Raw genomic sequence first — 23,189 nt, forward strand, 5'->3', positions numbered from 1 at the left:
CAGCATGAAGAATCCTTACCTGCCACAAGATGGTTAAACATTTTCTGCTGCTAGGAGATATCCTGTGGATTTGCTTTATTTCTGTTTGTGGCCTTTGCTTTTTGTGGTTTTGGTTTGTTTGTGGGGTTTGTTTGTTTGTTTTTTTGTGTTAATGTGGGTGGGTTTTTTGCTTCAGGGTTTGTTTCTGGTTTTTTTGGGTTTTTTTGGTAGGGTTTGCAATTTTTTTTCCACCAGGTCTTTCCCTTTTGAACTGCCTTTCTTCTGATGCGCAAGTCTTTTCTGACTATTCGTCCTTAGGGATTGGTTGGCACCTGATGGCAAGAGATATTTACCCAACTCAGTCATCTTGCTCAATTATATTTTCCAGTCACCATTAACTCAATGAAATTGGTCACAGACTCCCTGCAATTTGGTAGCATCCACAAAGGAATTGAAAGTGCATTTCATGCCATTCTAGAGATAACAGAAATGTTCTGCATTGGTGGTCAAGGTCTGGTCACTGAGGGATGTCACCAGGGAGTGGCTGCCAAGGGGACTCTGTGCCATGGATGACATTTGACCCACATTATTGAGCCAAATTCCCACCCACCCCATGTTCCTCTCCTGCAGCCCAGCTCTCTCCAATTTGGCTCTTAGGAGAACACAACAGACCATGTCTCCCAGTGTTTCAGGGCCAGATGAACAGTAGGCACCAGAGGCCAAGGCCAACCATTTGTTCTTGCAGGCTTTCACCTGGTGCAACCTTTGAATATACAGAATTTTGTGAGCAGAATTCCAAATTCAGCCATGAGCATCTGGATGAGAAGGTCAGTTCCTTTCCACAGGAAAGAAAGCACAGAGCTCCAGTATTTCAGGGTGAATTAGAGGTGAACAGCAGAGGCCAAGGCTAAACATGCCTGTCTTTCCTGGCAGCTTTTTCCATCCAGGAAACACCCTTGCATATAGGGAATTTCTGAGCAGAAGTACCAGTTTTGACAATGGATTCCTGGGCAAGAAGGACAATTCTTTTCCATAGCAAGGACAGCTCATGGCTCCAGTGTTTGAAGGCAGGTGAGAGCTGACTATTGGGAAGCCAAGGGAAGCCAGACTTGTTTGTAATGGCAGTCTTTGTCTAGAAAAATCTCTGAATACAGGGAAATTTGGAGGCAGAATCCCATTTTGACCATGGGTGCCTGGAGGAGAAGGACACTACTTTTTTGTCTGAGGGAAAACCCAGAGCCCCAGTGTTTCAGAAGCACATGAGAAACGTAGGCCAAGCCAATCATACCTGTTACCTGTTCCCTTGTTCCCATGGGCCCTGCAGTGTCACACTGGCCCCTTGTTTTCGATGGGATCCTACAATGTCACAATGGTACCTTTTTCCATGATGCCTTGCCGTGTCAAAATGGTTTCCTTGGTTCCATGGGACTGCACAATGACACAATGGACCCTTGGTTCCATGAAGCTGCAGAGTGTCACAATGATCTCCATGGCTCCATAGAGTCCTGCAGTGTCACGAGGATCCCTTGATTACATTGGGGTCCTCAGGATCACAATGGCCCTGTGGCTGCACAAGGCCCAGCTGTGTCACACTGGGCCCTTGCTTCCTTGGGGCTCCACAGTGTAACAACTGTCCCTTGCTTCCATGAGGCCTTGCAGTGTCACAATGGCCTCCTTGCTTCCACAAGGTCCTGCAGAGCCCCTTAATTCAAGGAGGTTTTGAAGTGTCATGAAGGTAGGTCTCCAGTACTCCATGAAGCCCCATGATGTCACATTTAAATTTTGGCTCTATGGGGTCCTGCCCTGTCATATGAATCCTGCCCTTGGCATTGCACATCCCCAGTGCCCAGTGCCCCAGAAAGAGCCCTGAGCAATAAGGGAGGGACAGGATCTGCCTTTCCAGGGTCTGGGGCTCAGGCCTTGGCCCTTGGCATTCCTGAAGCACGTCCAGGTTTGCTCAGCATCAGAGACAGCTTTCCTTGCTTGCCCTCACCTGTCATCACTGCCTTCTGTGTTCTACTCTAACTGGGAACACTTTCACAGTTTTATCCCTCAGTGGAATCCATTAAAACTTAGGGAGACTTTGGAGTTTCAATTTAATTTAGAGTTCTTGAGAAGTTTTTTGAACACTCTCTGAGGGACTGAGTCTGATGCAAAGCATCAGTACCAAAGTCCTGAGAGGGTCATTAAAGTCCTTGTGCTGTGTCTGTGCTAATGAGCTGGGCTGGGCTTTTGGTGTAGAGGGAGCTCCCAGGCTCAACCAAGAAGAGCTTCAAAAAGACATTTCTGCTAAGGAGCAGCTCCTCTCTCAGCCCAGCAGGGCTGAGGGCACTGCCTGCAGGCACTGAGGGGACAGGAGCCAGGCACAGACAGGCTACAGACAATCAGGACTGGGAAGATATTGAGCTGAGACTTCACTTGGGGAAACATCTTCACAGCCCTGAACATAGTAAGTCTGTGGGGGAAATGTTGCATTAGGTTTTAGCTTTTACATTTTTCAGATTCTCTGCTGCTTAATGTGTAACTCTTAAACTTTATATTAGTTTTTATTAAGTTCTCTTCATACGGTAGTTAAACAAAGCAATCCCTTCCTAGCCAGAGAATCAAGGACAACTGGCACCAAAAAGGCATAAACAATGACTAAGGGAAGAGGGAAAGCCAGGGAGTTGAAACTTCACAACCTGAAGCTATGATTGGAGAAGTGACCCCAGGATGTAGAGGAATGAAATCTTATAAAAGTGTAAAAAACTCCTGAATGGGATCCATCTTTGATTTGACTTGGATGTATCCCTGGCAAGGCTCTTGCACTTCCCAATGTGTATCTTTTCAGTAAATACATGTTGTATTCCTTTTGTTCTGTCTAGTCACTTTTCCAGGTAAGCCTTTCAAAGTATCAGATTCAGGGCAACGTCCCCTGTGCTCTTGAGGAATTTCCTGTAGCCAGCCCACCCCACAACCTGGGGGATGTGTCAGGAGGACTCTCCCAGTTTCTCTGAGGCACAGAAGAAGGAGGAGGAGGAGGAGGATGTGCTGCAGAGCAGGGTTGCCCTGGGCACTGTCAGAGGGACAGGGCAGGATGGCTCCTGCTGACAGGGACGGCTGCAGGGGTGAAGCTGGGGCTGCAGCCAGGGCTGCCCAGGGCTGTCCTACAGAGCAGCTCCTGCAGCCCTCAGGGATCTTGGCCAGCCCAGGGCATGTGCCACCTGCCAGGGGCAGCTCTCAGCCTACCTGGCAGCTCCCCATGGAATGTGGGGAGAAGTTGGAGGTGGAAGAAGCCACCCCCATCAGGGCAGACTCCTCCTGCTGTGCAGATGGTGCTGCATGGCCAGGGCTGCTCTCAACTTTCTCCTCAAGGGAAGGGAAAAGTTTAAGGAAAAGTATTTTGAAATTAGATCCTTAAAAATGGCTATTTTTCAAAAGCATGTTTAATGTGAAGTCACCCTGAAATAGAGAATGGTGAAATGAGCAAAGGGCATCTGTGTAGGACCAGCAGGTGACTGCACTGGGGCACAGGGAGCCCTGTTTTCCCACCGGCCTGCAGTGTTCAGAAAGAAGGCAATGCAGAAGATGAGGAACTACCTGAGCAGCAGCAACTACCCAAACTCAAAAAAGTTTAGCACAACTCCCCCCATGGAAGAGCAGCGTGTTGATGGGATTCCAAATAAAATGGCATAGAATTCAGTCAAAGATTCTGGTCTTAACTTGTCAATGTTTTCTTTCAACAGTCCACAATGCCCAGAGGGAAGAAATGTCCAACATCAGCTCCATCAGCCACTTCCTCCTGCTGCCATTGGCAGACACGCGGCAGCTGCAGCTCCTGCACTTCTGCCTCTTCCTGGGCATCTCCCTGGCTGCCCTCCTGGCCAACGGCCTCATCATCAGTGCCATAGCCTGCGGCCACCACCTGCACACCCCCATGTTCTTCTTCCTGCTCAACCTGGCCCTCACTGACCTGGGCTGCATCTGCACCACTGTCCCCGAAGCCATGCACAATTCCCTCTGGGACACCAGGAACATCTCCTATGAAGGATGTGCTGCTCAGGTATTTCTGCTTATGTTCTTCATTTCATCAGAGTATTATCTCCTGACCATCATGTGCTACGACCGCTACGTGTCCATCTGCAAACCCCTGCACTACGGGACCCTCCTGGGCAGCAGAGCTTGTGCCCACATGGCAGCAGCTGCCTGGGCCAGTACCTTTCTCAATGCTCTGCTGCACACAGCCAATACATTTTCCCTGCCCCTGTGCCATGGCAATGTCCTGGGCCAGTTCTTCTGTGAAATCCCACAGATCCTCAAGATCTCCTGCTCCAAATCCTACCTCAGGGAACTTGGGCTCATTGCTGTTAGTGTTTGTTTAGGTTTTGGCTGTTTTGTGTTCATTGCTTTTTCCTATGTGCAGATCTTCAGGGCTGTGCTGAGGATCCCCTCTGAGCAGGGACGGCACAAAGCCTTTTCAACCTGCCTCCCTCACCTGGCTGTGGTCTCCCTGTTCCTCAGCACTAGCATATTTGCCTACCTGAAGCCCCCCTCCATCTCCTTCCCATTCCTGGATCTGTCCCTGTCAGTTCTGTACTCGGTGGTGCCTCCAGCCCTGAACCCTCTCATCTACAGCCTGAGGAACCATGAGCTCAAGGCTGCAGTGTGGATGCTGATGACTGGCTGCTTTCAGAAACATTAAACTGCTGGACAGTTTCTGAAAATCACTTGTAATAAAAGTCATCTTTGACAGTTCTTGCTGGTTTCATTTTGGAGATTCTTTTTCATTGTAACTTTTTTTTTTTTTTTTTTTTTAAATACTGTCCACAAAGAAATGTCATTGGTTGTGCCATTTCTAATTTGGTTTCTCTTCTCCTTCCATGTGGCCACAAAATGTGACAATCTGGGTCTGTGGTCTCAGGGGCCATAAATGAACTAAAGGGTCTCCCAGCAAAGTTTTCACTGCAGATCCCCATTTTGTTCCCTTCTCTGGAGCTGCAGCAGCAATATCTGTGTGCAGAGCTGGGGCAGATCAGTGCTGGCACAGCAGCTTTGTCCAGCAGCAGCAGCACTTGGTGCTGCCAGTGCTTCTCCCGTGCCACTGCCCTGTTGCCCTCCTGCCCCTCGTGTTGCTGCAGGGCCTGAGTGCTCTCGGGGCCGGGCACAGCCCTGGGTGTGGCTGCAGCAGGGACAGGCCATGGGCACTTCTGGGGCAGTGCTGACACCTCAGGGCAGGGCCTGGGCGCTCCAGGCTCCTTGGCCAGGCTCTCTCCAGAACACTTGGCCAGGCCAGTGCTGAGCAGAGAAAGCCCACGTGAGTAGCCCCAGGCTGGCTGTGGGTAGGCTGGCGCAAACAGCATGGCTGGTGCTCTGCAAGGGCCCTGCAAGGGGGACACCCTGGCAAGGAGCAGCAGAGCAGGGGCTGATCCATCCCCACTGCGCTGGACAGCCCAGGGCAGCATCCCAGAGTGTCCTCATGCACCTGCCAACAACATCCCCCCTCTGCAGCCCTGGCCTCTCACCAGCTCACACAGGTGCTGCATCCTTGCCAACACAGCAGCACTGGCTCAGTAGCCCCTGTTTGCACTGCACAGAGCAGGCGTCAGCATCCCCATGGTGCTGCTGTGGGGAGATGGAGCTGAGTGAGCACAAATGCCACCAGCCCCTGGGGCAGCAAGGGCTGGGGGACGGGAGGGAAACCACTCAGGCTTGTCGTGGCCTCTCAAGTGAGGCAGAAAGTTTGTTCCCATGATCTGTGAGTTTCCTGTCCCACTGCAGATGTTCTTGGTCAGAGCCAGGGTTGCCTAGCAGCCACCCCCAAATTGCTTGAGCATTTCCTGTGCTTCACCTTGGATTTCTTTCCTCTATCCAGGTAAAAATTTCTTCCTCTTTTCCATCCCTGTCCCCTCCCCTGCTAACAATTCATTCCTGTTTGCCTTTCCTCTCTGGCCCACTCCCCATTTCAGTTCCTGAGTTGGACCCATGTGAACATCTCTTCGAGAGCAGCATCATCCTACAAATTTTTCAGAATTTGTCTGCAGGGTCCTTCAGTGTCTCATGCTGCTCTCTTGACACAGGCATTACAGGCCAGGGGGGCCCATCTGGGCTGGTGTGTCTGGGTGTGGGACTCCCAGTTCTGGGCAGTGAGGAGGGGCTGGAGAGGGTCTGCAGGACTGACAGGATGGGCTTTGGGACTGTGAGGAGAAGCTGAGGGACCTGGGCTGCTGGAACTTCTGAAGAGTAGGCCCAGGGCTCATCCTGCAACAGCTTCAGGGGATGATTTCAGCTAATCACAGAATCAGCAATGCTGGAAAAGACCTTGGAGATCATCAAGTCCAACCTGTGCCCTGACACCACTTTGTCTCCTCTGAGCCTCTTCTTATTCAGGATAAACATCCCCAGAACTCTCAGCTGCTCCTCACAGGACTTGTGTTCCTGACCCCTCATCAGCCTTGTTGCCCTTCTCTGCATATGCTCCAGCTCCTCAGTGTCATTTCTTAGTTCGGGAACTCAGATCTGGACATAGCACTCGAGGCACTTCCAAATCTGTGCCAAGCACAGGGGAAGAATCACTGCCCTGCTCCTGTTTGCCACACCATTCCTGACCCTGGCCAGGTGCCATTGACCTTCTTGGCCACCTGGGCACACTGCTGGCTCATGACCAGCCTGCTGTCCATCAGTGCCTTCAGTCCCTTTGTGCCTGGCTGCTGTCCAGCCACTCTGTCCCCAGCCTGGAGCATTGCTTTGGTTGTTGTGGGCAAAATGCAGAACCTGGCACTTGGTCTTGTTAAACCTCACCTTGTTGGATTTGGGCCCTGGATCCAGCCTGTCCAGGTCCCTTTGGAGAGCCCTCCTACCCTCCAGAAAATCCACACTCACACCCAACTTTGTGTCATTGCAGTTCCTAGAGGCCCTAGAGTGTTACAATGATCTCTGACATGCTACTGTGATCTGCAGTGTCACAGTGGATCCTTGGTTCTATGAGGTTTGCAGTGCAGCAATGGTATCCTTGCTTCTAATGTGTTCAAGTAGTCTCTTGGTCCCATGGGCCATCACGGTATCACAATAGTTTTGTTCATTCCACAAGTCCCTGCAGTGCCCAAATGGCCTCTTTGTTATATGAGGTCCAGCAGTATCACAGGGGTCTCTGTGGTTTCATGAGGCCCCAAAGAATCACACTGGCCCCTTGGTTCAATGTGGCCCTGCAAAGTCACCATGGCCCCATTATTACATGAGGTTCCACAGTGTCACAATGAACTCCTTATTTCCACAAAGCCAAGAACTGTCACAACTGTCTCCTAGATTTCATGGGGCCCCACAGAGTCACAGGTGCCCCCTGAATTCCATAAGGCTCCAGAGTGTCACAATGGACTCATTGTTTGCACAGTGTCACAATGGGGGCCTGGTGACACAAGATCCTGCAGTGTCACAATAGGTTCTTGGTTCCATGACATCCTGCAGTGTTAGTGTCACAGTGGTGTCTAAGTACATGAGGCCCTGCAGTATCACAGTGCCCCCTTAGTTACAGGGGGCACCCAGGTGTCAAAACTGTTCCCTTAGTTCCATGAGTCCCTGCAGTGGTTTAACAGAACCCACTGTCACTATGGCCTCCGTGTTTCCACGTTGACCGAGAGTATTCAATCGACCTTTGTTCCATTTAGCCCCACAGTGTCACAACAGGACCTCTCTTTCCTGGAGCCCTGCAGTGTCACAATCATCACAGAATCACAGAATGACCCAGGCTGGACAGACATTTGAGATCATCGAATCCAAATTGTGACCTAACAGCACTTTGTCACCCTGACCATGGCACTCAGTGCCACATCCAGTTATTCCTTAAATATATCCGGGGGAAATGACTCTACCACCTCACTGGGCAGTACGTTCCAATGCCAAATCACCATTTTAATGAGGAATATTTCCTAATGTCCAGCCTAAACCTGCCCTGCTGCATTTTATGGCTGTATCCTCTTATCCTGTGGCTGTTTCCTGGGAACAAAACCCGACCCCCACCTGGCTGCACCCTCCTGTCAGGCAGTTGTAGAGAGCGATGAGATCTCCCGTGAACCTCCTTCAGGATAAACATCCCCAGCTCCTTCAGCCCCTCCTCACAGCACTTGTGTTCCAGAACCCTTTACCAGCATATTTGCCCTTCTCTGGACATGCTCCAGCCCCTACATTTCTTTCCTAAATTGGGGGGCCCAGAACTGGACACAGCACTCGAGGTGTGCCCAGCAAGTTCTGAGCACAGGTGAAGAATCACTGCCCTGCTCCTGCTGGCCACACCATTCCTGACCCAGGCCAGGAGCCATTGGCCTTCTTGGCCACCTGGGCACACTGCTGGCTCATGTCCAGCCTCCTGTCCATCACTGCCCCCAGCTCCCTTTCTGCCTGGCTGATGTCCAGCCACTCTGTCTCCAGCCTGGAGCACCGCAGGGGTTGTTGTGGCCAAAGTGCAGGACCCAGCACTTGGTCTTGCTAAACCTCACCTTGTTGCATTTGGGTCCTGGATCCAGCCTGTTCAGGTCCCTTTGCAGAGCCCTCCTACCCTCCAGCAGATCCACACTCTCACCAAGCTTGCAGTCATCTGCACATTTCTTGATGATGCACTCAATGCCCTCATCCAGATCATCAATGCAGATACTGAAATCCACACTGGCTGGCTCTGATCCCTCAGCCATCCTGCAGGTGCCCTGTGATGGCACTCAAGGTGATCTGTTCCATCACCTTGCTGGACACCGAGATCAGGCTGACTGGCCTGGAGTTCCCCAGATCCTCCTTCAGCCCTTCTTGGGGATGGGCTCACATTGGCACCTCCAGTCCTCTGTGGCCTCCCTGTTGAGCCAGGACTGATGATAAATGATGAAGAGCAGCTTGGGGAGCTCATCCAGCAGCTCCCTCATGCCCCTAATATGGATCCCCATCTGGTTGTAGAGACACCTGTGAACATCTGAGTGGCTCAGCAGGGTCCCAGATGCTTCTCTCTGGATTACAGGGAGTCTGTTCTGCTCCCTGTCCACATCTATCAGCTCTGGAGAACACTTGTCCTGAAGACAACCTGTCTTAGTGCTGGAAACTGAGAAAACAAAGGTGTTAAGTACTTCAGCCTTTCCTTATCTTTAGTTACTGTATTCCCCACAGCATCCAATAAAGAGTAGAGGTTCTCCTTATCCCAAAATTTGCCATTCATTTATTTATAGAAGCATTTTTATTATTTTTCAGAGAAGTGGCCTGGTTAAGTCTTAATTGAGCTTTCACCCCTTTAATTTTCTTTCTGCATGACCTCATAATATCCTTGAACACTTCCGGAATGTTCTGACCTTCATTTCGAAGGTGATGCACCACCCTTCTCCCCCTAAGTTCCCACTACAGCTCTATGCCCAGCCAGGACAGTCATTTTCCTCAATGGCTCACTTTTTGGCATAGAGGGACAGACTGCTCCTTCCACATAAGGATTGCTTTGTTTAAATGTGTCCATCCGTCCTGGACCTGTGTTTTTAAGGGCAGTTTCCCTTTTAAAAAATCAGTATCTGATTCAGTTATCTCAAATCTGCATCTTGAATAGGCCACAGTCTGCTCACCATAATTCCAGTATAGAAGTTTGTTTGATGCCCCTCCTTCTTTCACAGAATATTGAAAACTCAGTTATTTCATGATCACTGAACCCCAGGCAGCCTCTGACCACCACATCTCCCTCCTTCTCTGTGAAGAGCAGGAGACAGAGATTTTTTTGGAAGTGAGAATGCTACCAATAATTCAGTAAAATAAAAAACTCCTTAAAACAAATGTAGCATTAAAAGGCAGCATTCTTTATTTGGCTGGATGCATAGGGGGAGAGCTCCTCCTAACGCCATGCATGCTGAGTACAGGGAGGTTTCTGTTTATATTCTATAGTTTGCAAACTTATTAATGGATTGTCCTGGACTAAACACACATATGATAATAATTGCCCCAAAATCATTAACATATTTCCCCTCCCCTTCACCCATCTGTTCTTTTCTCCTGGGGGTTTTTCTGGTGGTTCCTGGTGATCATGGACCCCAATGTTCCAGTGGGCCTGGCTGGGCTGGCAGGACACTGAGGCTGGTGAATTCCAGTTCCCCTTCTTACACAAAGGGCATTGTGTGATTTCCAGAGGGCAGTGGTTTTGGAGAACAAGCATTGTGTTATCTCACCTGGGATGGGCAATTTATCATCTGGTAACATGAGGTCACAGAGTGGGATATGACATTCACAGAGTGGGTTTTGTGAGGTCATCAAGCAGCTACAACATCATAGGCTGTCTCTGCATCATCACCTGGGCTACCCCAGCCCCCTCACAGTTTCCCCAGACAAGTACAATGCTGTTTATGCCCAACAGGGTCCCCTGTCCCTCTGTATCCCCCTGCTCCAACTGCAGCCACAGCCTCCCCCAAGGATGTTCCACAAATCAACCCCGGAGCCTGACACAGGGACAAGGGCCCAGAGCTGTGTGACCAGGACATCAAGGACGTGGATTATCCAGGTCACTGGGGCCTGGTTTGGGTTCCCCAGGGCAGGAAAGATGTCTGGCAGCTGGAGCAGGCTGAGGGAAGGGCCTCCAAGGTGGGGCTGGAGGCCTTTAGCTGTGCGGAGATGCTGAAGGAGCTGGGCTTGTCCAGCCAAGAGCAGGGAAGGCTGAGGGGCTCCTCATGCCAACCTGGCAGTGCCAGGCAGGAGCTGATGGAGAACACAGAGCCATCCAGACAGATTTCTACCCAGGGAACAGATACTGCAGAGGCTGTTGGATCAAGTTCCTGTGAGCCCAGAATATTGGCATTAGTGCAGCTGTAGCTGTGCACAAGAGAGCTCTTCAGCCACTTTCAATTTTCTTTCCTCTGGGCATGGAAGGAACTCGTGACTTCAGCGTGTGTCTCGTGTGTGCAAAGAGCAAATCTGGGCAGAATCGGGGCAGGGTGGGTTTGGGGCATCATGGGATCTGTGCTGGGCACAGAATGTGTTTTCTATTGGTCTGAGACTGTCTGCTGTGAAAGTGGATGTAATATGCAATAGAGGAATGACTTTTGGTTTTTATGGAGCTGTGCTTTCCCTTGGCTCTGTTTGCTGACAATAAATGAACATCCCTCTGTGTCTTGAGCAGTTCCTTCTGCAAGGAAAGCAGGTGGGAGTTGGTGCCAAGGAGCTGAAAGCTGCAAGTACAGCCTGGGCTGGAGGAAGCTCAGATTTGCACAGGACTGCTCTGAGAGCCAGGGCTTGGATAAGGGAAATGGTGGGGTTGGGGTAGGGACAAAGTAAGATTGATGGTCAGCCATAAAGGGTCTTGATTTTCATATCTATTCTGACTACCTTAGGAGGTGCTCAAGATCAACCAAGTTGAAATTGTTGATATCAGTGCATAAAGAGGAAAAAAAGAAATGGGAAAAAAGTCTTCTCTCATTTTTTTAATGTAATATGTTTTTACAAATGTAGTGAAAGCTTAGACAAGTCCTGCCTTATGCTCAGGTTTCTGGCAGTAGCTCTGTTTCTGGCGACCCGCACTTCAAATTGCTTTTTCTACTAAATTCTTAAGAGTAGAAAATTAGGTATACTATAAAAGAAATTATTTGCTGAATGGACTCAAGATTAACGGACAAGAGACTTTAAATTGACTACTTACTGCACAGGATAAACAAAAGAAATGCAGGTAGATAGAAACACTGAGCACAATAAAGTTAACATATTACAGGTAGTGAAGAAATAGCAGAGATCAGGAGTCAATGTAACTTACCAACAAATTGATGAGGGAGTGCACATGGAGCCCTTCCACTCACATTCCAGAAAAGTAAGCATAAAGATGCATCCAGACTTGGCAGATAAGCCCTATCCTTTTGCAGGGACTATGCAGAAGACTTTTGCTTTGTGAAAGTTTTGTGTGGCTTCATAGTTTGCAAAGTGAAGTGTGAGTCACTCAGAAATTCAAGGCTTATCTCCCTTCAGTCTGCTCTCAAGGCAAGATGTTTATGGTCAGCTGGGAATTCCACCTCCCTGGCACCAGAGAGAACTCAGGACAAGACTGATGTCCAGCCTGGGTGATCTCAGCAATTCCTGAGAGAGGGAAGATGCCCTGAGTTACGGCCCCAGGTGATGGACAGAACAGATGAGCTCTGCTGGGCCACAGGGGAAATCCTGCAGCAGGAACCTCATGGAATCAAGGGTGTGTTGTGGCATTGTGATGCCTCATGAAACCAAGGAGACCACGGTGACACCAACGAACCTCATGGAACCAAGGGTCCATTGTGACAGATCAAGGCCTCATGGAACCATAAAGAGCATTGTGACACCGTAGGGACCCCATAGACCCAAATATCCATTGTGACACTTCAGAACCTCATGGAACCAAGGGTCCATTGTGACAGATCAAGGCCTCATAGAACCATAAAGAGCATTGTGACACCGTAGGGACCCCATAGACCCAAATATCCATTGAGACACTTCAGAACCTCATGGAACCAAGGGGCCTTTGTGACACTGCAAGGCCTCAGGGAACCAAGGAGTGCAAAGGTCTCAAACATTGCTTGCAAGGTTCTGCCTCAGGGGTGAGGAATTTCTTTGGTGGCACCTTGTGCCTCTTTGCAGTAGGGAAAATTAAAAAATTTGGATTGCTTCAAAAAAAATTGAAACCCCCTCTTTGTCTGAGTTTTCTCAGTTCTCAGAAAGTCAGTGTGGAAAGGAAAAACTAAAGAACTTTGTAAAGCTGAAGCACCTAGAGGCATTGAGCCTCACTGAGTGTTGTTACTAACAAAGCCTCTCAAGAGACTAATTGAAGGAGATAACTGGAGGCCATGATTGCACAAAGCTCTCAGAGACTCCAAGGCAAAAGCAAAACCCAAAGTCCTCTGAAAAACCTGCAGTCCCTGGGAGCATGAAGGAGCCCCCAGGACCATTCCTGACCAAGGCTCCCCAGGGACTGGTCCCAGCAGATCCCTGAGGCCACTGGGATGTGGAGGGATGCTGAGGGCAGGACAAGGGGGTGACAGTGCCCAGCCTTGCTGGGGCTGTGCCAGGAGGCCCCAGTGGCTCAGGACAAGGTGTCTCCTCAGAGCTCTTGGTGGCACAGACCCTGCTGTGCCCCAGGGCACCAAGACTTGGCTTCTCTTGGTTTCCACCTGTCATCTCTGCCTCCAGTTCGCTACTCTGATTGAGGCTTGGGGACACTTTGTCACTAAGGTTCCTCCCTGGGACCCATTAAAACTTTAGGAAACTTTTATTTGATTTATTTTGACTTGGAGTTCTTGAGAGGTTTCCTAACAAACCATGGCTCTGCCTTGATTTCCCTCTGGTCTGGTGCCGTTCATTAGGAATATTTCTTATAATAGTTATGGAAAAATATTTCGAAGTGCATCTTAAAAATATTCATTTGTATTTTAAAGGGTGTATTTTATTGCTGTTGTCTTTAAAGCAGAGGTGATTGCAGCATTCTGTGATTGACATTGATCCAGGGTCTCTTCTCAAGAAATCTGGCCTGCTCAGAGAAGCTGTGCCCTGAGGTCTGACCCAGTGTGGACAATCTTGCTCCACATTCCCCAACCCCATCCTGTCTTCCCTCACTCACCTGTGTCCTGCTTTGCTTGGAGAGCTACCTCCACTCAAGCAAACAGGATTTTTCCCACTTTTTTTTACTTTTGAAGCAATCTAAAACTCCTAATTTTCCCTATGGAAAACACACACACTGCTCAGGTGTGTGCCAGCCCAAGGTGCCACCAAGGAGGTTCAGGCCGGGGATCGGGGCCTCAGGGGTTGTGCCTGGAGCCGGTGCCATCTTTCCTTTGTGCCTCAAACTCCCATCATGCCTCGCGGCCCCATAGAGCCCCATTGGAGCTGGGACTACAATACCCATCACTCCCCGAGCTCCACAAAACACCGGTATTTCCCCCCCCATATGTCCAATAGATGTCCTCCAGGATCCCTAAGTGTCCCCTCAGCGCCCATTTGGGAACCTCCCCAAACCATCCCCGAATCCCCGGAATGCTCTCAACCCCACAGATGCCCGTTACAGCCACTTCTGGGAATTCATCTCCTGCCATCCCCCATGACCTCAGAGCACCTCATAACCCAGTCAGTCGTTTAAAATTCCTGCTGTGCCCCATGCCCTAAAGAGCCTGGTTAGAGCTCCCCAAGATCCCTCCAAGCTCTCCCAAATCGTACACGTTCCCCTCTGAGGACCTCAAGTCGCTGTTCAGAGGCAAAAGTGTCCCCGCAGGGCCCTCCCGAACCCCAAACTCTCGGCAAGAGGCAGTTCCGGGATTACAGCTCCCATCATGCTCCACGGTTCCAGTAACACGCCATTCCAGCTGAGACTCCATCCCCCATCATGCTCCATGCCTCACAAAGAGACATTGCAGTTTTGCCTGGAGCTCCCATGATGCTCTGCAACCTCTTTATACCCTACTATACCGGCGCCTACAACTCCCATAATCCCCCACGCCCTAGAGAGCCCTGACAGAGCTCCTCCAGTGCCTGCCTTGTCCCCGAAGGGTCCCAGATTCTCCTCCGTGACCTCCAAGTGCCTCCCTGGACCCCCAAGTGCCCCTCTGAAGCCCAGACTTCCTTCTAAATTTTTTCTCCAGACCCAATACTGCCCCAAATGTGCCCCAGAAAGGTCTCCCTGGACCCTGAAGTTCCCAACTTGACCCTGTCTGAAAAAAAGCTGATAATAAAGATGATAAAAAGATTACAAATATTATGAATTATCCTAAAGAGGGAGAAATAAATTATTTATAGGATTTGTCTTACTTAGAAACAATGACCAATTACTTAGAAACAATGACCAATTTGGTTGCTAGTAATATGAAGTTTATTAATATAATTATAAAAATGAGGTTTAAATGTATAGAATAGTAATATTATATCTCATAAAAATAAATTTTTATTATTTAATAACATTTTTTTAAAAGATAAGTTTATGAGGTTTTTTTTATATTTTTGGTTGCCAGTCCCAGGTGGGAGATATCAAGAGTTGGTGCTGTTGGCGTGAGGAGCAGGTTGTCCAACTGGGTCAGTCTGCAAGGGGCTCATTCTTCTCTGTGCCCAGAGCTCCTAAGCAGACATTCAGCACCAAGATCACCTGCGGAAAGCTTCTATCAGCTCCTCTCTGAAATGAAAAATAGAAAAATATTCCCTTGAGGAAAATAAAGTCATGAGATGCACTTTGAAGTCTTCCTCCTTAACAGATCTCCTAACTGACTCCAAGCAGCTGCACAAGCCCTGGAGACTTGATTACAAATAGAGAGAGAAAATGAGCTCCTGAAAACTTTCTGTATTTTAAGGATCCCCATGGTGAATTTGGGGCTGAGTCCAGGACCCTCAGGCACTGAGAGAAAGTTGAAGGTAGCTTCAGCTCCAGGAGTCAGAAGCAAAACTCCAAGTCCCTTGGAGCATCAGTGGCCCCACTGAGGGCAGGGACTGCCAAAGGCTCCCCAGGGACTGGTGATGGCAGATCCTCGAGAGCAGGATTGCAGGAGCCAAAGGCTGTGAGCAGGAACTGCAATGCTGAGCAAGGCCTGGGCTGGTTGGAGGCGGCAGAAAGGCCAAGGGCTGAGCCCAGGCCTGGCCCAGCAGGGCCTGTCCCTCACGGGTGGCTCGGGGCTGTTCCAGGGGCACTAGGATGGGAGGAGCAGCAAGGACAAATGGCATCACCCTGTGTGACACTCCAGATGCTCATGGAACCAAGGGCCAGAGTGACACTGTGGGGCCTCATGGAAACAAGGGGCCATTATGAGCCTGCAGGGCTGTAACCCCCAGAACACTGAAATGCTGGGGGTGACCTTTACTCGAACTTGTTTCACAGAAGAAACCCCAGCCAGATATTTTCAAGGGCTAAAACTGACACAAATTTTACTGACAAAGTATAGAAAACGAAGGAACTCTTGGAAAGAATTAATATAACATCCAATTCAACATAAAACACTTGTCATTGCAGGAACTTCATTAACTTAACCCATTTAACCTTAGAAACCCTTAAACACTTCAGTTGTTGCGATACCCAAAACTGGTGCATATAAAGAGCATTAGGAGAGGAGAGAGACAGAAAGACAGAATTTCTATAGAAAGACACACACATGACTACCAACACCTGGGGTTCCAGTGTGGGTGAGACACAGACCCCCAGCAGAAGGCAGGGTACAGATCATGGGCTCAGTGCCTGCTCTATGTTTTAAGACTCTGGGCCTTCGTGGGACTTTCCCCCATGTGGGACTTGAGATTGCTGGGTCAATCAGAGCCTGGGTCAGCACCAGTCCACTGTGTGACTGACTGACAGCTCATCCCGAAGTGTCTGGGACATTGATCTCATCCAGCCTCTGACAGCGACCATGGTGACACTGAGGAACCTCAGGGAACCATGGGTCAGTTGTGACAATGCAGGTTCAGGGACACCATGGAGACACCATGGAACCTCATGGAATCAAAGAGACCATTGTGACACCCTGGTGCCTCATGGAATCAGGGTGACTATTGTGACACTCAGGACCCCTATGGAATCAAGGGTCAGTGATGAAGCTGTGGGATCTGTAGAATGAAGGAGCAGAGAACCATTGACACAAGAACCATTGTGACACAGCGGGGCCACATGGAGCCCAGAGGCCTGGCGACACTTCCAGACCTTTTGGAGGCAAGGGGCCACTGCGACACTACAGAAGCAAGGAGAATATTGTCACAGGGAGAATATTGTGACACTACAGAGACTCATGGAATTAAGGAGACCATTGTGACACTGTGGGGTCTCATGGAACCAAGGGAACATGGAACAGGTCTGGCTGGCTGGGCCTCCTGGGGGCCACCTCACAGGTCTGGCTGACCTTGGCATGTTGAGGGCCACTGCTTATCTGCCCTTGAAGCAGATGTGGCTCTGGGTTTTCCTTCTTGAGAACTGTCCTTCTCCTTCTGGTGCCCATGGCCAGAATTGGGATTCCTCTGCCAAATTTCCTTATGTGTAAAGATTATTCCCAGATGAAATCTGCCAGGACAAACGGATCTGGCTGCCTCGGCCACCCACGGCCACCTCTCTTCTGCCTTTGAAACACGGGGATCATGCACTTTCTTTCTCATGGGAAGAAACCATCCATCTCAACCAGATACTCATGGTCAAAATATGGAATCTGACTCCAGAATTCCTTGTTTCGCAAAGACAGCTCCTGGACAAAAGCTGACAGGACTGAAAAGTTTGGTGGCTTTGGCTACCTGATGGTTGGCTCCCATGTACCTCTGAAAAACTGGGGCTTTCTTTCCTAATGAAAAGAACTTCTTCCTGTCTAGGAGCCCATGGTCAAAACTGATATTCCACTTCCAGAATGCCTTTGTTCAAGGATAGCCCCCAGATGAAAGGTGCCAGGAGAGACAGGTCAGGCCGGCTTGGTCCATGGGTGGCCACTTCTTATCTTCTTCCAAAGCACTTGGGATTCACTCCTTTCTTTCCTATAAGAAGAGACCATCCAACTTTACCAGGTGCCCATGGCAAAAAATTGGGATTTGACCTCCAAAACTTCATTCATCCAACAATTACTCCCAAGTGAAAGCTGCCGGGACACACAAATCTGGCTGCCCTTGGCCTCTTGTGGCTACCCTATGGCCTCTCACCTGCTTTTGAAACACTGGGGCTCAGTGCTTTCTTTCCAATGGAAAGGAACTGCCCTTCTTGTCAAGGTGTTGTGGTCAAAATTGAGATTCCTCTTCCCAAATTCCATATATCCAAGGATTCCTCTGTAACAAAAGCTGTCAGGACAAACAGGTTTGGCTGGCTTGGCCTCCTAGGAGCCACCTCTCTTCTCTTCTGCTTTTGAAACACTTGGGCTCTGTGCTTTCCTCCCTAAGGAAAAGAACCAATCTTCTTATCTATTCAGAAATCGCCAAAATTTGGGTTCCACCTCCAAAATTCCTATGTCCAAGGGTTGTTTTGACACAAAAGGACAGAGAGCTCTGGCTGGCCTTGGCCTCTGATCCTACCTTTCATTTGCCCCTGAAACACTGGTGTTCTGTGTTTTCCTCCCTATGGAAAAGAACCATCTTCTTGACCAGGTGTTAATTTCTGAAATTGGGATTCCATCTCAAAAATTCTGCATTTGAGGGTTGTCCCCAGGCAAAATCTGCCAGTACCGCCAAGTCTGGCTGGCCTTGGTCTCTGCTGACTGCCCCTGCAACACTGGACTCGGTTCTTTCCTTCCTATGGAGATCTCTGAGACACTGTGGGGACCTCATGAAACCAAAGGGATCATTGTGACACCACTGGAGCCCATGAAACCAAAGGGCCATGGTAACACAGCAGGGCTTTGTGGAACCAAGACACCATTATGGCTTTGTGGGGCCTTTTGGAATCATGGAGACAATCAAGAACCTTCAGGGCCATGTATAACCCAGGGGGCATTATGGCACCTCCGGGTCTCATGGAAGCCAGGGACCATTGGGACATTGTGGGGCCCCATGGAACTGAGGGAACATGGAACAGGTCTTCCTGATCTTGGAATGCCAAGGGCTGCCTGTTGTCAGCTCCTGGAGCACACAGGCTCTGTGCTTTCCTTGCTACGCAACAGAACTGTCCCTGTTATCAAATGCCCATTGGCAGAACTGGTACAGTATCTAAAACATTTCCTATATACAAGGGTATCTCCCAGAACAAAACCTTCCAGCTCTGGCAGGCCTTGGCTTCTGATGGTCAGCTCACATCAGTCATTGAAACAGTGGGGGCTCTATTCCTTCCTTCATATTGAGAAGGACCAGCCTTCTTGTCCAGGGATCATGGCCAAAATTAGAACTTGGACTTCCAAATTCCATATATCCAAGGATTTCCCCCAGACAAAAGTAGCCAAGACATGTGAGAGTCTTTGTCGGGGGATGGTCGTCAGGACAAACTCAGGTGCTCTCTATAAGCTGGTCTTGAAGTTTGAGGTTTATTGTAAAGGGCGTAGGCGTGCAGGATCCTTCTGTGAGCTGCCAGCCGCAGCTCAGAGCAGGACGGAGACAGGGGATAAGAGAGTAAGACCAAGAGAGTGGTGGAAGAAGTAAGAGAGAGAAATAAGAGAGTGATTTTCCTGTTTACAATGCAATAAATCTTCTATGTTGAATATTCTCATTTCCACTAACCAATCTAACATAAGATACAAACCCTATAGCATTTCCATGCAGCCTGTAAGAATTACACATTGCCATAATGTGTTATATTTTACACCCTAAAAACTACTCTTTGGACCCTTGCAGGGTCTTCTCTGACCTTTGGACCTGCTCTCCAGCAGAAGGCATTGTTCTATCAAGAGGTGATTACTTTTGGCTGGCCATCCTATTTATCTTCTAGTTATTTACTAACTAAGGTTTGGTATCTCAAAGATGGCTTTCATTTCAATATCACTTGTGGTTTCTATATTCTCAAAATCTTTTACTAAGCACACATATTTATAAGGTTTTCCTGATTCTTCATTCCCAACAAAGATAAACAGGGCAGGCTGGTCTTGTGCCTCTGGTGATATTCTTAGACTATGAGCAGAATGTTCTCATTTAAAAACACCTTGGAGAAGGCAAAGAGATCTCACAAGATGGAATTACAAGGCTTTGGGAAGATGGCCAATATATAGGGGAAAAGGAACTCTGTGCTCAGTGGGTGTAGACTGAGAACAGCAGAGGAGAGCCCTGGGTCACAATGAAGTGTGGTTCAGAGATGTTGGACATAGTAGAAAAGAGCCAGAGAAAGAAAGAATTAATGCCAAGTGCAGGTGGGGAGACCCAGTCTGAACACAAGGAGAAAGGAATTTCTGTCCCAGGGCAGGGCTGTGGGGCAACACATCCCCCAGAAGGAGTCTGGAGCAGCCCAAGGCTTTGTGTAGCCAGGCAGAGGCAGGCAGGATGCAGAGCTGTCAGCAAAGGAAGGGACCAGCAAGGTGGGGCAGCCGAGGGATGATGACAGCCTGCAGGGACAGAGGCACAGGGCATGGACACCGTAGGACAGCCTGGGCTGCAGAGGGCTCAGGGATGGGCAGCAGCTGAAAGGCCCTGCCAGAGCCAACTGCTGCAGCACTTGGGCTATGGCTGCTGGCTCTGGGCCTGAGGCCAGCAGGGGACAAGTGAGCCTTGCTGTGCTGGGGCCTCATTGCCTCCTTGTCCCTGCTCAGCAGCCTGGCAGGGTCTGCCCCATGGTCCTGCCCTTGGCATTGCACATGCCCAGAGCCCAGTTGCCCAGGAAGAGCCCTGAGCAATAAGGGAGGGAAAGGATCTGCCTTACCAGGGGCTGGGGCTCAGGCCTTGGCTTTTGGTATTTCTGAAACATATCCAGGTTTGCTCAGGATCAGAGACACCTTTCACTTGTTACCTCCCCTCTGTCATCAGTGCCACCTGATGCTCTACCTGGAATTTGGGGAAAATTTCAGTCATATCCCTCAGTGGAACCCATTAAAACTTAGAGAAACTTTGAAGTTTCAATTTAATTTTTAGTTTTGAAAAGTATTTGAACAGTCTCAGGGACTGAGTATGATGTAAACTGCACCAAATTCCTGAGAGGGTCATTAAAGTCCTTGTGCTGTGTCTCTGCTGCTGAGTTAGGCTGGTCTCCTGGCACAGAGGCAGTTCCCAAGGTAAACCAAGAAGAGCTTCAAAAAGACATTTCTGCTGAGAAGGTGCTCCTCTCCCAGTCCAGCAGGGCTCAAGGCACTGCCTGCAGGCACTGAGGGGACAGGAGCCAGGCACAGACAGGCTAAAGGCAACCAGGACCGGCAAGACATTGAGGTGAGACTTCACTTGAGGAAACATCTACACAGCCCTGGACATGGTGAGTCTGTGGGTGCAGGGCAATATCCCCTGTGCTCCTGGAGGGATCTCCTGGAGCCAGCACACCCCACAGACTGGGGGATGTGTCAGGAGGACTCTCCCAGTTTCTCTGAGGCACAGGAGGAGGAGAATGTGCTGCAGAGCGGGGCTGCCCTGGGCACCATCAGAGGGACAGGACAGTATGGCTCCTGCTGCCAGGGATGGCTGCAGGGACTGAAGCTGGGGCTGCAGCCAGGGCTGCCCAGGGCTGCCCTGCAGAGCAGCTCCTGCAGCCCTCAGGGCTCTTGGCCAACCCAGGGCATGTGCCACCTGACAGGGACATCTCTCAGCCTTCCTGGCAGCTCCCCATGGACAGTGGGGAGAAGCTGGAGGGGGAAGGAGCGACCCCCATCAGGACAGATTTCTCCTGCTGTGGAGATGGTGGTGCATGGCCAGGTCTGCTCTCAGCTTTCTGTTCAAGGGAAGGGAAAGGGGCTGTCAGGTGTGTCTGTGTCACTGAGACTCCTGTCCCATGGGCATCAGCAGATCTGCCTCACATCTCCCTCACAAAGTGCCTGCTCACCTTCCTCTGATTACAGACAGCAGCAGCAGCACCTTGGCTTGCAGCTTCTCAATTTGTCTGAACTGCCCTTAAGGCCCTGCTGGCAGGGAGATGCCCCTGAGCAATACCCTGTGCTGGGAGGGGTCTGTAGGGCAGAGCTGAGCCCCTAGGGCTGGGCTGGGCTCTGAGAGTACTGGCAGGGACAAGCCTTGGTGGAGATAAACAGCTCCCAGTAGGCACAACTGCAGGCAGCAGAGAGCCAGACAAGCATAAGATATGCCTCCCTATCCAGTTGCATGGTAGTGATGGGGAGATAATAGAGAAAAATATTTTTAAACAGGAGTCTTAAGAAAGTCCACCTTTTTTTCAAGCACATTTTAAGTGTGATCACCCATAAATAGAGGGAGGTGTAATAATCTGAGGGCACCTTTGTGAGACCAGCAGGTCTGATTGCACGGAGGCATGGAGGGCCCTGTTTTCCCTCTGGGCTCCCCAGTGTTCAGACTCAGAGCAATGTTGAAAAGGAGGCGGTGAAATCAGCAGCAGCACAAACCTGATCTCAAAAATTAAAGCTTCTTGTGAAGTTTCCACACAAGGAGAGAAATAGCGTTGAGTGGATTCCTAAAACAATCCCAGAGTATTGAATCAAGGAGGGTGGTCTCAGCTCCTCAATATTTTCTTTCAAGAGTCCACTATGGATAGCGTGAAGAAATGTCCAACAGCAGCTCCATCAGCCACTTCCTCCTGCTGGCACTGGCAGACACGCGGCAGCCGCAGCTCCTGCACTTCTGCCTCTTCCTGGGCATCTCCCTGGCTGCCCTCCTGGGCAATGGCCTCATCATCAGCACCGTAGCCTGCGGCCACCACCTGCACACCCCCATGTTCTTCTTCCTGCTCAACCTGGCCCTCACTGACCTGGGCTGCATCTGCACCACTGTGCCCAAAGCCATGCACAATTCCCTCTGGGACACCAGGAACATCTCCTATAAGGGATGTGCTACTCAGGTCTTTTTCTTTGTGTTTTTCATTTCAGCAGAGTACTGTCTCCTGACTATCATGTGCTACGACCGCTACGTGTCCATCTGCAAACCCCTGCACTACAGGACCCTCCTGGGCAGCAGAGCTTGTGCCCACATGGCAGCAGCTGCCTGGGCCACTGGCTTTCTCTATTCACTGCTGCACATAGGCAATACATTTTCCCTGCCCCTGTGCCATGGCAATGTCCTGGGCCAGTTCTTCTGTGAAATCCCACACATCCTCAAGCTCTCCTGCTCCAAATCCTACCTCAGGGAACTTGGGCTTATTGCTGTTAGTGTCTGTATAGCTTTTGGTTGTTTTGTGTTCATTGTTTTCTCCTATGTGCAGATCTTCAGGGCTGTGCTGAGGATCCCCTCTGAGCAGGGACGGCACAAAGCCTTTTCTACCTGCCTTCCTCACCTGGCTGTGGTCTCTCTGTTTATCAGCACTGCCACATTTACTAACCTGAGGCCCCCCTCCATCTCCTCCCCATCCTTGGATCTGGCACTGTCAGTTCTGTACTCAGTGGTACCTCCAACCCTGAACCCTCTCATCTATAGCCTGAGGAACCAGGAGCTCAAGGATGGCTTCAGGAAAATCATCATGAATTCTTCTCAGAAAGAATAAACTCTCATTCTCCTGTATCACTATTATAATAATACTCATTAATGCCCACTCTATGTCCTGTGTTTTTTGGGGTGTTTTGCTGGCACAGGTATGACACTTGTTAGAATTTTTTCACAAGAAAATCTTCATCTTTACCATTTCTAATTCAGTATTTGCATTCCTAGTGTGAACCATAGACTATATAATCCTGGACTTGTACTACTTATGTGCTTACACAAAAATAAAGAACTTGGTGTTGCTGTGTTTGCCTGACATCGTTCCTCCTTGGCTTCTCTGGAGCTGC

At 49.7% G+C, this 23,189-nt stretch overlaps 2 protein-coding genes across 2 annotated transcripts; both read left to right on the forward strand.

Moving 5' to 3' along the window:
- Positions 1–3,695: 3,695 nt before the first annotated feature.
- Positions 3,696–4,660, forward strand: LOC306816417 (olfactory receptor 14A16-like; the record flags this gene model as incomplete). Its single annotated transcript, XM_079332855.1, has 1 exon — positions 3,696–4,660. Exon 1 carries the CDS (start codon positions 3,728–3,730, stop codon positions 4,658–4,660), a length of 933 nt encoding a protein of 310 aa, XP_079188981.1. The 5' UTR covers positions 3,696–3,727.
- Positions 4,661–21,973: 17,313 nt separating this feature from the next.
- Positions 21,974–22,906, forward strand: LOC306816418 (olfactory receptor 14J1-like; the record flags this gene model as incomplete). The annotated part of the gene is made up of 1 exon (XM_079332856.1): positions 21,974–22,906. The coding sequence occupies one exon, from the start codon at positions 21,974–21,976 to the stop codon at positions 22,904–22,906; it is 933 nt and encodes a 310-aa protein (XP_079188982.1).
- Between the last annotated feature and the right edge of the window lie 283 nt (positions 22,907–23,189).

This window comes from Erithacus rubecula, assembly GCF_903797595.1.
Source record: "Erithacus rubecula genome assembly, contig: scaffold_573_arrow_ctg1, whole genome shotgun sequence".
NCBI classification, from domain to species: Eukaryota; Metazoa; Chordata; class Aves; order Passeriformes; family Muscicapidae; genus Erithacus; species Erithacus rubecula.